At 36.4% G+C, this 13,887-nt stretch overlaps 2 protein-coding genes and 1 pseudogene across 7 annotated transcripts in view; all 3 read right to left on the bottom strand.

Moving 5' to 3' along the window:
- LOC129525947 (taste receptor type 2 member 30-like) overlaps positions 1-13,887 on the bottom strand; it is a 189,504-nt pseudogene that overhangs the window by 54,264 nt on the left and 121,353 nt on the right.
- PRH1 (proline rich protein HaeIII subfamily 1) overlaps positions 1-13,887 on the bottom strand; it is a 264,900-nt gene that overhangs the window by 53,191 nt on the left and 197,822 nt on the right. The window lies entirely within an intron of this gene.
- TAS2R13 (taste 2 receptor member 13) lies at positions 8,573-9,680 on the bottom strand. The gene has a single exon (XM_063694581.1). The coding sequence runs from the start codon at positions 9,583-9,585 to the stop codon at positions 8,674-8,676; it is 912 nt and encodes a 303-aa protein (XP_063550651.1). The 5' UTR covers positions 9,586-9,680; the 3' UTR covers positions 8,573-8,673.

Raw genomic sequence — 13,887 nt, forward strand, 5'->3', positions numbered from 1 at the left:
GGAATGAGTTGTTTTTCATGAGAGTGAATTGTTATAAAGCCAGGATGCCCCTTTGGTTTATTCTCTCTTCACATGTGCCCACTTCTGCTTTGACCTTCTCCACCATGGTTTGACCCAGGACAAAAGCTCTCAGCAGAAACTAAGCAGATGCTAATGCCATGCTTCTTGTACAGCCTGCAGAACCATGAGCTAAATAAACCTCTTTTATTTATAAATTACTCAGCTTCAGGTATTCCTTTATAGCAACACAAACAGACCAAGAAATTGGGGAATAATATTTATAAAATTATTTCAGTGAATTAAATTAGATAAAATGGACAAATTCCCTGAAAGAAATTACTGAATCAGGCACACAAAGGAATAGAAAATCTTAGTGTCTATTTTTAAAAATTGAATTCTTAATTTAAAACTTTCACACAAAGCAAGGGATGACCTGAATGTTTATTTTCATCACATATTTAAGAAGAAAAAAATACCAACCTACACAAATTTTTCAACAAAGTCTCATAAAGGTTAACTCTGTGAGCTTTATTTCAAGGAAAGTGGGAATCTACCAGAATCATAAGGACACACAGATCCCAGGGAGGGGAACATGGGCAAACAGCCCCCATGATGGCACCCAGTTAAAAAAGTGAATGAAGCTCCAGTAGGTGAGAGAGGCAGAGAGCCTCCCTCTGTGACTCATCTTTCCACTGGGGATCTGAGCAACCCAGGCTGAGGGAACAGTACCTTGTTTCTCCAAAGCCCTGGAGATAACTTGGAGAAAGGCTTAGAGACATTGTAAGGGAAAGACACTGGGAAAAGTTTCAGGCCTTTTCTCAGACCCAGGACTGGGAGCAGGATACCATTTTTAATTCAGATGCCACAAAGTCAATCATTCTTTGGTAACTCAGCAGTGTAGCTGTGCAGGCATTTTAGTCTTGGGCCAGATATTGGAGCACCTGCTTTAGAGCAGGGTGGGGACCTCCATGGCCAGAATTGTGGGGGAAAAAAACCTTAGCAGCAAACACTGAAACTGTGCTCTCCCCCATCACAGGTCTGGGGCAGGAGGGGAGCTGCTACAGCCAGTTTATCCTATGTGATGAGACTTGCAACCAGGCAGCTTAGCTACCTGGAACTAGTCTGTGTGTGTCATTGCTGGGTACCCCACCCTGCTCCCCTGTGATTGTGGTGCAGCAGACTCTCCTCCACTCTACCTCTAGGCAGAAATCTGGGCATTTGGATCACTCATTCACCTGGTTCAGCAGCTTCATCTGCTCCACCCTTCTTGTGCAGAGATCCTGGAATAGGGAGGCTCTCTCTGCTTCATGCCTAGGCAGATCCCAGGATTTTGGAGCACCTGCTAGCATGGTTCAGCACCCTGAACCACCTAACCTTCCTTGACGTAGGTCATGGTGCAATGGGGTCCTCTCTGCTCCACAGCCAGGCAGAACTCTAGATATCTGAAGCACCCATTCACCTGGCTCAGCAGCCTATCCTCCCCTACCCTTCCTGTGCAGAGATTTTGATGCAGGGAGGTCCTCTCTGCTGCATACCCTAGCATTCAAAGCACCTGCTCACACAGACTGGCAACCTGTGCTGCCTCACTCTTCCCGTTCAGAGATCCATGTACAGGGCTGATCCTCTCTGTTTTATGCCCAGGCAAATATCCAAGCATTAAGAGCACCTGCCTGCCTAGTTAAGAAGCCTGAGTCACCCCATTTACCCTGTGCAGAAATCTTGGTTGGTGGGGGTGGGTTCTGCTCCACAAACAGGCAGATTTCCAGGTATTCGGAGCCCCCACTCTCCTGGATTAAGAGTTTAGGCCAACCTCTCCAATATCCCTGTGCAAAGAACTTGGAGCCGAGGGGGTTACCTAGCTCCACCCCTAGACAGAACTCTGGTCACTTGGTAGCCACTCAGTAGATTCTCCCTCAGTGTTGGTGCTTGTGTCTGCCATTGGAAGACCTATAGGCGGACCTGCCTTGTCTGGCCCCACCCACCTTGCTCCCCACAACCCCCAAGGCTGAGCAGGGAGTTCACACCACTGTGTACTCCATGAGTCAGCCCATTTTCTGCAGCAACAGAGAGTTTCTTCCAGTAAACAAGGATCAAATATATAACCATCACATTGTCCACAACTGGCTCTTACCTATAAGTGCCATCTACTGGCTTGTAGGTTGAACCGCACAGTCTAATATAAAACCTGCAACCTGTAAGTGCATAAGGCTATAGAAGCTGGGCAAAAGACCTACCCAGAATTCTCTAAAGTCATACCTCCTAAGGAGGGAGGGGGAATGGAAAGGGAAAGAAAAAAAGAACAATAATATTATAGGGAAATAAAGAAAAAAATCCTACCTTATGGAAATAATTACAAAAATTAGAAGTGCCAGTATTGCCAGAGGAGGAGGAAAGAGAACAAGAATTCTACCACCATAAAAAAAGTGAATGTAATGAAATCAACACCATCAAAGGAGCACAGTACCTCTCCAGCAATGGTCCCTAACCAAAACAGAAGCTCAGATATGACAGATAAAAAATTCAAAGTATAGATTGCAAGGAAGCTCAATGAGATGCAAGACAAGGCTGAAAATGAACACAGAGAAATTTCTAAAGCAATCCAGGAAATGAAGGAAGACATAAACATCTTACAAAGAAATCAATAAGAGCTTCTGGAATTGAGAAACTTACTTAAGGAATTATAAAGTACAATTGAATTCATATAAAGTACAATCTCTCATAGACTGGACCAAGCAGAAGAGTTTCAGACCTTGAAAACTGGTCTTTTGAACTAACCCAGAAAAAAAAAATTAAAAAGAATTTAAAAATATGAAGACAGTCTTAGAGCAATATGGGATTATGTGAAGCAACCAAACTCATAAACTGCTGGCATTCCTGAGAAAGAAGGAGAAATAGTTAATAACCTGGAAAACATATTTGAGGAAATAATTTAAGAAAATTTCCCTAATCTTGCTAGAGAGGTAGACATACAGATACAAGAAACCAAGAGGACACCTGACTGATGCTATAGGAAATGAACATCACCAAAGCATATAGTCGCCAGACTATCCAAGGTCTACACTAAAGAAAAAAATCTTAAAGGCAGCTAGAGAAAAAGATCAGATCACATACAAAGGGAACCCCATAAGGCCAAGTATATAGCTCAGCAGAAACCTTACAAGCCAGGAGAGATTGGAGGCCTACTTTCAGCATTCTTAAAGGAAAGAAAAATTTCCAACCAATAATTGTATATTCCATCAAACTAACCTTTATAACTGAAGGAGAAATAAAATCTTTTATAGACAAGCAAGGGGTAAAGGAATTTATTACCACTGGACCAGTCTTACAAGAGATCCTTAAGGGAGTTCTAAACATGAAAATCTGCTACCAAAATAGCATACCTAAGCACATAGCCCAAGACCCTATAAAGAAACCACACAATAGAAACTACAAAGCACCCAGCTAACAACTTCACAATAGAATCAAAACCTCACATAGCAATATTAGCCTTGAATGTAAATGGTCTAACTACCCTCACTTAAAAGTCACAGAGTGACAAATTCAATAAAAAACAAAAGTCATCGGTCTGCTGTCTTCAAGAGACCCATCTCACATGTAATGTTACTGTTAGGCTCAAAGTAAAGGGTTGTAGAAGGATCTGTAACACAAATAGAAAAGAAAAAAAGAAAGAATCACTATTCCTATATAAGATAAAACAGATTTTAAACCAACAACAGTAAAAAAATGACACAGAAAGGCACTACATAATAATAAAGGGTTCAATTCAACAAGAAGACTTAACTGCCCCAAATATACATGCACTCAGCATTGGAGCACCCAGATTCATGAAACGAGTACCTCAAAACCTATAAAAAGATTTAGATACCCACTCAATAATATTGGGGGACTTCAACACCCCACTGAGAAGATTGGACAGATCATTGAGGCAGAAAACTAACAAGGAAATTCTGGACTCTTGAAAAAACCCTCAAATAATTAGGCATTGAAGGAACATACCTCAAAATAATAAGAGCCATCTATGACAAAACTACAGCTAACATTACACTGAACATGCAAAAACTGAAAGCATCCCCCTTGAGAATTGGAACAAGAAAAGGGTCCCCACTCCCATCACTCCTATTCAACATAGTATTGAAAGTCCTAGCCAGGACAATCAGGCAAGAAAAAAAAAGGCATCCAAATAGAAAAATAAAAGCCATAGTCAAACTATATCTCTTTGCTGATGTGAATCCATACATAGAAAACCCTAAAGACTCTGCCAAAAGGCTCCTGGCACAGATAAAGGACTTCTGTAAAGTTTCAGGATACAAATCAATGCACAAAAATCAGTAGCATTTCTATACAATAAAAATCTTCAAGCTGAGAGCCAAATCAAGAATGCAATCCCATTTACAATAGCCTCAAAAAAAAAAAAAAACACAACTAGGACTACAGCTAACCAAGGAGGTGAAAGAGAACTGTGAAACACTGCTGAAAGAAATCATAGATGACACAAACAAATGGAAAAGTATTCCATGCTCATGGATAGGAAGAATGAATATTGTTAAAATGGTTGTATGGCCCAAAGCAATTTACAGATTCAACTCTATTCCTATCAAGCTACCAATGTCATTTTGCACAGAACTAGAAAAAAAAACTATTTTAAAATTCATATAAAACCAAAAAAAGAGCCCAAATAGCAAAAGCAACCCTAAGCAAAAAGAAAAAAGCCAGAGGAATCACATTACCTGACTTCAAACTATACTATAAAGCTACAGTAACCAAAACAGCATGGTAATATTATAAAAACAGACACATAGACCAATGGAACAGAATAGAGAACCCAGAAATAAAGACACACAACTACAGCCATCTGATGTTTGACAAAATTGACAAAAATAAACAATGGGGAAAGGACTCCGTATTCAGTAAATGGTGCTGGGATATCTGGCTAGCCATAAGCAAAAGAATTAAACTGAACCTTTACCTTTCACCATATACAAAAATTAACTCAGGATGGGTCAAAAATTTAAATGTAAGACTTTATACTACAATAATCCTGGAAGAAAACTTAGGAAACACCATTCTAAACATTGGCCTTGGGAAAGAATTTATGACTAAGTCCCCAAAAGCAACTGCAACAAAAAACAAATTGACAAGTGGGACCTAATTAAACTAAAGAACTTCTGCACACATTGTATAAACTATCAACAGAGTAAACAGACAACCTATAGAATGTAAGATTTGCAAACTATGCATGCAACAAGGGTCTAATATCCCAAATCTATAAGGAATGGAAACAATTGAACAAGCAGAAAACAAATAACCCCTTTAAAAATGAGCAAAAGACATGAACATGCACTTTTCAAAAGAAGACACACGAGCAGCCAACAAATATTTTAAAAGGCTCAACATCACTAATCATTAGAGACATGCAAATCAAAACCACAAAGAGATACCATCTCACACCAGTCAGAATAGCTACTATCAAAAAGTTAAAAAAAAAAAAACAGATGCTAGTGAAGCTGTGGAGCAATGGGAACACTTGTACCCTGTTGGTGGGCATGCAAATTACCTCAGCCACTGTAGAAAGCAGTTTGGAGATTTCTCAAAGAACTTAAAATAAACTACCATTCAACCTAGTCATCCCATTACTCAGTATGGTGTATGCATGCCACATTTTTTTGGTCTAATCCTTTTTTTTTTTTTTGAGACCGAGTTTCACTCTGTTGTCCTCTCACTCTGTTCACAAGAAAATAAATCATTCTACCAGAAAGACACATGTACTCTCACAATTTCATTGGAACACTATTCACAATAGCAAAGGCATGGAATCAACCTACATGCCCATCAACAATGGATTACAGGCCAGGCACAGTGGCTCATGCCTGTAATCCCAGCACTTTGGGAGGTCAAGGTGGGCAGATACCTGTGGTCAGCAGTTCAAGACCAGCCTGGCCAACATGGCGAAACTCTGTCTCTACTAAAAATACAAAAATTAGCCGGGCGTCCTGGCACCTGCCTGTAATCCCAGCTACTTGGGAGGCTGAGGCAGAAGAATCGCTTGAACCTGGGAGGTGGAGGCAGCAGTGAGCTGAGATCATGTCACTGCACTTCAGCCTGAGAAACAGAGTAAGATTCTGTCTCAAAGAAAAAAAAAATGGATTAGACCAAAAAAGTGTGGTATATATAGACCATAGAATACCATGTAGCCATTAAAAAAAAAATGAAATCATGTCCTTTGCAGCAACACGGATGCAGCTAAAGGCCATTGTCCTGAGTGAATTAATGCAGAAACAGAAAACCAAATACTGCATGTTTCACTTATAAATAGGAACTATACAATTTTAACTAACACTACTAAGTGATAGAATTGACAATTGTACCTCTGACTCCAGACTCAGTCCTTAACTATTATAGTGTTTTTTGTGGAGACCATACGAGTGCAGAGGTGAAAATACTGACAGATATTGAAAGATGCTATTGGGTAAATAAACTGCAAGAGAGTTTAGAGAAATTAGTGATAAAAATGATCATACTACTCCTCTCACTTACCTAATCTTTAAGCAAACCCATTTGGGAGGTTCTTTCTAAAAAGAAAATAAAAGAGAGAAAATGAGAATGCTCAAGTAGATAGTACTATTGAAACGGGTTACTAAAAATGCATGTGGTATCACCAAAGAACCTGTTCTGACAGCAGAGAAAATGAAATTAGGCTCTCTGTCCTTATACTCAAGGATAACTGTGCCTTATTGCAAATATTTATTCCAACTGATCCATAAAATATCTTTGAATTTTGAAAGCAAAAAAGTTAAAAATAATTTTCTTACAGGAAAATAGTTGATTATTGAACTTCATTAAAAGTTTTTAATGTCCTCTCTTTGAAAGACACTGTAAAGAAAATGAAATGACAAGCCTCTGGCTGGCAGAAAATATTTATGAAACATATGTCTGATAAAGAACTTATATTCAGAATGATATGGTCTGGCTGTGTCCCCACCCAAATCTCACCTTGAATTGTAGCTCCCATAATTCCCATGTGTTATGGGAGGGACTCAGTGGGAGATAATTGAATGATGGGGGTGGTTTCCCCCATACTGTTCTCATGGTAGTGAATAAGTCTCATGAAACTTGATGTTTTTATAAGGGGTTTCCCCTTTCGCTTGGCTGTCATTCTCTCTTCACTGCCACCATGTAAGACGTGACTTTTGTCTCTGCCATTATTGTGAGGCCTTTCCAGCCATGTGGAACTGTGAGTCAATTAAATCTCTTTTTCTTTATAAGTTACCCAGTCTTGAGTACGTCTTTATCAGCAGCATGAAAATGGACTAATACAGAGACTATATAAAGAACATTTAGAACTCAGTAATAAAAACAGAAAGCAATGAATCAAGCTAAGTAGTTGGCAAAAGGTTTAAACAAACATTTCATAAAAAGAGGTTGTATGAATGACCCAAAGCATATGAAAAAATCATCAGCCTCACAAGCCATTAGGAAAATGTGAATTAAAACTATGATGAGATGCCATTACATTCTGACTAGAATGGCCAAAATAGAAAACAAAACAGAGTACCTACTAACTGTTGGCCAGAATGTGAAATAACTGAAACACTCGTATATTGCTGGCAATAGTATGAAATGGTGCAACCACTCTATAGAACTCTGGCAGTTTTTTCTTAAGTTAAACATACACTTATCATATGATTTGACATTTTTACTCATAGGTATTTACTCAAGAGTGAGGAAATCGTATATCCAGAAGAAGAGACATACATGAATGTTGATACCAGTTTTATTTGTACTGGCCAATAATTGAAAACCATTCGAATGTTCATTAACAGGAAAGAGAAATTTTTTAATGTGGTATATCCAACACTACTCAGGAATACTGCTCAGGAAAAAACTACTGATTAATACAACAAAACAGAAGAACTTCAAAAACATTATGCTGAGTTAAAGAAGCCTCACATATAACAATACACACTCTATAACTGTATGTGTGTGTGTGTGTGTGTGTGTATATATGGCATCTATATTGTGGACTAACATGTTGCATTTTATTATATGTAAATTATACCTCAATAATATTTACTTTAAAAGGCATAATGTAAAATATGTATGTACACATACATACAATATAATTACTAAAAAACCGTTATCTTTTTATGTGGCAGTTACTCATATTAAACTTTTTAACCCTCTCAATTCTCTCAACCAATCAGTATAGTAATAGTGGCAAGTCCAAACTTCCCTAATTCTATTCCAAATAACTGTTCTAATTATCTGTAACTCACCATTTAAATAGGAGTACTTGAGATAATAAAATAATTACCTAAATCACCCATCTCAATGAATGATTTAGAATTGAAGAGCCATTGCAAACAAAAGATTGTAGATTTACAATTAACATCTAAGTATGCTGTAGTATATGTTTTTAATTTACAATAGAATCTGCCAATAATTTCCTCAAATAAGTTTCAAATTCCTAATAATGTAGAAATACATGTCATAAATACATAATATTCTTAGGTAAGATGCTATTATAGAGAAGAATTTAAAAAATTTACAGTGACCTTCACAATAAAAGAAACCAGGGGAAGCATAAAATATCTTTTAAACTCCTTGTAGACTCCTGTTTCTGTCTGCAATATTCAATAATCTGTGGTCTGAATGGCTTATGAAATTGTGAGTTTCTCATCGTTTAGCCCATACCTTAGCTGCCACCAAAAGAAAGGCCTGTCTTAACTTAGCGTTTCCTAGAATCAGAAGAAAGGAGTGGCTTGAAGGATAGAAGACTCCAATCGTCTCACAAAGCATGTAGATCACTGTGTTCTGATACAGCTCAGAAATCCATGACATGAGAACACATAGAAAGAAACTAGCATAGAATAAAAGGAATGAGATCACAATTTTCAAGGCATTTGTATGGACCTTGGTCCTGGGGTCTCTGTGTCCTTTGCAATTGAGTTGCATTTTCTGGAGATGTTTCTGCAGGGAGAAAATTAACAGGAGAAAAGAGATGAAGGCCACAGTAAATGGTGTTAGACTGAACATAGTCATAGTGAATTTGACCGACACTGAAAATGTTTCAAAGTCACTCATACTGAAATTCCAAGTTGTGTTTCTTTCATATCGGTCCAGCCAGTCTTTTATATGCATGTTTATTTGTATCAGATTTAAAAATAAGAAGACCAAGGTTCCTAGCAGTATCAACAGAATCACTTTGTTTACTCTCCACTTCAAATAGAGAAAAGCAGGGCTAGAGAAACTCGCTATTTTGAGCAAATAAAAGATGCTGAGGATTGTAGCAAGCCAGAGATTGAAGTGATTAGAAACTATCCAGCTAAAAATCATAATTCTTAATCCTGTTCCAGACACAAATATGGCTAGATAATGCAGAGCTAAAAACCAACTTACTAATATTTCCCAGATCAGCCCAATTCTGGAGATTGCCAAGATAATGAGGAGTTTATCGACTGAGGACAGCTCTCTTTTACTGACCCAGTCAATGCAGTTGATCAGTACTATAAATCCATTGCTCAAATTCCCAATTATGAATTCTGCAATTATTACAAGAGTGAAGATACTCGGCAGGGCACTTTTCATGTCAGGACAGAGAAAGTTCAATGTGTAATGTCACTGCTGGTTATTCACTGATCTAAAATGCTGTTCATATCCTTGAGTGTCCAGTGGAGTTCTTCTTCCTTCTCCTTTTTCCGCTCCTTCTTTCATTGTTGTCTCAACGTCAAAGTAGAAATCTCTAAAGTTTTCTGATCGATCTTCACATAGCTGTTCTGGTGATATCTTTATTTTTCTTCAATTTCTCTGCAGAGAAAGTTCAATGTCTAATGTCACTGCTGGTTATTCACTGATCTAAAATGCTATTCACATCCTTGAGTGTCCAGTGGAGTTCTTCTTCCTTCTCCTTTTTCTGCTCCTTCTTTCATTGTTGGCTCAACGTCAAAGCAGAAATCTCTAAAGTTTGCTGATCGATCTTCACATAACTGTTCTGGTGATATCTTTATTTTTCTTCAATTTCTCTGCAGAGAAAGTTCAATGTCTAATGTCACTGCTGGTTATTCACTGATCTAAAATGCTATTCACATCCTTGAGTGTCCAGTGGAGTTCTTCTTCCTTCTCCTTTCTGCTCCTTCTTTCATTGTTGGCTCAATGTCAAAGCAGAAATCTCTAAATTTTGCTGATCGATCTTCACATAACTGTTCTGGTGATATCTTTATTTTTCTTCAATTTCTCTGCTGAGCCCTAGCTAAGATATTTATGTCTTCACCATGGGCAGAAATATTTCATAGATGATTATGCAGCAAAGTTAAACTCACATTTGCAACCATGCAAATAAAGATATATTCTCTTTCATTGTTTTGTACTTTTTTGCCTTGTCTGAGCATAGAAAATTAGATTCAACCAGCTTGAGTTCTGAGGTACAAATATTATAAAAATCTGATTCATAGAATATGTAGCTAAATGAAGCTTTTACGGCTAATAGCATAGCCAATGAAGCTTTATAAAATATGCAAAGACTTACCTATGCTATTTCAAAAGAGTGCTCAATTTCTTGTGGAGCTAAAGCTGGATCTGGTCAATACTGTGACTAAAGAGAAACTCGTTTACAAAGCATCCATCTTTCTCATTCCCTGCCTCATCACTACTTAGCAGTGCTCACCACCATCCCTCCATAGGCACCAAATGCCTTCACATTTTATCCGCTTTTCCCCTCATATTTCTTTTTTAAACTTAAAAGTGATAAAAAAAACAAATTTTACAAAATCAGCAACAGCTACCAAAGAAAGCAGTACTGTATTACATCATAACTTGCAAAACTGAAAACCAAGCAAAGAAATAGATACACTAGTTCCCCTTATCCATGAGGCATATGTCCCAAGACCCCCAGTGGATGCCTAAAACAGCAGATAGTACCAAACTCTACATACAATATATTTTTTTCGTGTATTCACCTACCTATGATAAAGTTTAATTTATAAATCAAGCACAGTAAAAGATTACAAAAATAACTAATAATAAAATAGAACAATTAAGACAATATACTATAATAAAAGTTGCCAGGGGTTGTGGCTCATCCCTGTAATCCTAGCACTTTGGGAGGTTGAGGCGGGAGGACCGCTTGAGCCCAAAAGTTTGAGACCGGCCTGGGCAACATAGGGAGACCCTGTCTCTAAAATAAATAAAAATTAAAAAAATAAAAAGTAAAAAAATGTGTTAAAATATATAGTTTGGTGTCTCTCACTCTCTCAAGATACCTTACTGTACTGTACACACCTATTTTTGGACTGTGGTTGACCTTGGGTCACTGAAACTGCAGATAAGCAGGGACTAATGTGTTCATTGTGAAGAGTCAAGGTTCCTCACCCCGCCCCACTCTTTCAAAAACTACCGAAAAAGAGTGGATTACCAAAATTCTGAAAACGCGGAGACTCAAGAAAGATCGTCTAATTCAAAATTAATGTAAATAAAACACTTTGTTATCTTGATTATAAGATAATAAGTAGCCATTTAGCTAGATGAATACAAAGCTATTTTTATTTAATAAACATATAATTTGTGAATTATTAATGTTTGTATTTTATTACTCATGCAATCTTTATTGGGTGATCTACAGAGTACTAAAAAATTTACAAAATAATTGCATCATCTTTAATGATTTGCAAGTTTCAATTATAACTTAAAATAGGTAGATATTTTCTATTTTGTTGTTATAATGGTATATTTGTCAAGATAGAATAGAAAATATCTCCTTTAACAGTTGGTTAGGTTTGTATATTTATGACCTTTAAATATCTAGCTATGTGGCATGTGGTCTTCCATTTGCATTCTTGAGCCAGGGCTGAAGAGATCTTTTATACTTTTTCATTTTAGGGTGGTCTTCCTACCTATCTAGAGAAAAGGGTTTGGGGATGCCGGTCACAACTTGATAATACCCCAAATCTGTACAAATAGGCCTTAGAAATGGTACTGTACTTGCTGGTATATGAAAAAATACCATAGATTTTAGAACTTGTGATATAACACATGACAAAGACATAGAGAATGGATAACAGGCTTGCGGTTCTGAGCTGCATTTTCCTGGTGTGTTTCCATAAGAGAAAACATTGAAAAATATGAATTTAATCAAAGAGATGTAGTCTCTCACTTCTCTAAGAGAAAGAGAATAGATGCTAGGGAGCATCACAGAAAAACTTTTTCAGCAGTCTGAACTGAAAAGGAAAATGAGGCAAAGGGCAGAAAGAGGGAACAATGAAAGGTTTGAGTATGTAAAGTATTTTTTAAGTCACTGATGGATGCAGTTTGCCAACGTTGTGTTAGGATATTTGCAGCTATGTTTATAAGGAATATTGACATTTAATTTTCATTTCTCATATTGTGCCTATGAGAATTTGGTATTAAGATTTAGCTAACCTCATATCATTTGTTTAGAAATATTTCTTTTCTCTTTTTCATTTTTGCTGCCTATTATTGTTACATATAACAAATATAGAACATTTAATTAAGTTTAAATGCTATAGTATAAAGTGCACACTAATTTAAACACCTCCCATGGCAAGAAAGAGAACTTTGTAAACCCCATAACACCTTATTTGCTCCTTTCTAATCACAACCCCTATCTTCATTCCAGAAGTAACAACTATCTGCAATTCAAATCACGTTATTGTTTAACTTTGTATATTTTAATTTGAATATGTATCCCTAAGCACTAGCTTGGTTTTGCCTGGTTTTGGATTGCACATGAATGGAATAATACTGTACACAATATTTTTGAATTTAACTATTTTTGATCAATATTATGTTTTTAAAATTAATCATGTTGCATATAGAGATAGATCATTTATTCAATTGCTGTATAGTATTAATGGAATGACAATTCAAAATTTATCTAGTCTAGTGGAAACACAAAGTTGGTTTATTTTGAGTTTGGAGACTATGATGATGATGATGCTACGAACATTCTTTAACATGTAACTTATTATTGAGTACATGAGCATACATTTCTATGATCTTGATCTGGAACCATTCCGTTGCCTATTTCTTCTGGTCTTATTTTGGCAGTTACGATTTTCTAGATATTTGTCAGTTTCAATTATTTATGTTTTCATGTAATTTTGATTATAATATCATCTTATTAAATTTTTAATACCAACAGAATATATCCTTTAAATTCTTCATATTATTTGCTTTTCTTTGCATGATTTATCTTACCAGAAGTTTGCCTATTTTGTTAGTCTATTCAAGTCTGTCTTGGTCGATCTTTTCAGATGTATTATCTTTCATTAATTTCATCTCTTATATTGTTATTTAATTATTTTTACTTCCGTTGAGTATGTTTGCTGTTATATTCCTGGCATACATTTTCCTCTTAGAATTTTTAAGCATTTCCCACAAGGTTTTACTATATTTTATTATACTTAATTTTAAATATTTTCTAAATTTATTGTGATTTTTCTTCCACCATAGACTATTTGTAAAATATATGTTCAAGTTTCCATTTACATAAAATTTTCTCTGCTAAAATTTATGTTATGCATATATGGTCAATTTTGATAAATGTTTTGTGTTTGCCGAAAATAATGTGTATCCTGTAGCTTTGGGGTGCAGTGTTTCATACATCCACTAGAATTTGTAATCATATTATTTAAATCCTACTTACCTTTTCTGAGTTTTGTCTTCTTATTCTATTATTTTTTGAGATTTAATGTTAAACTATCCTGCTATGAGTATAGGTTTGTCTATGTCTTTTAGAAGTCTTGTCAACTTTTACTTTACATATTTTGATGCCATGCTGATGAGTGCATAGAGCGTTAGAATTGTAGTATCTTCATGGCAAATATAACCTCTACTCACATGAGGTGACATTATATATTCTAATGTCTTTTTCCT

This window comes from Gorilla gorilla, chromosome 10, assembly GCF_029281585.2.
Source record: "Gorilla gorilla gorilla isolate KB3781 chromosome 10, NHGRI_mGorGor1-v2.1_pri, whole genome shotgun sequence".
Lineage (NCBI taxonomy): Eukaryota > Metazoa > Chordata > Mammalia > Primates > Hominidae > Gorilla > Gorilla gorilla.

Excerpts from the sequence above, each read along its gene's own strand:
- TAS2R13 (XM_063694581.1), bottom strand. The coding sequence starts at position 9,585 with ATGAAAAGTGCCCTGCCGAGTATCTTCACTCTTGTAATAATTGCAGAA.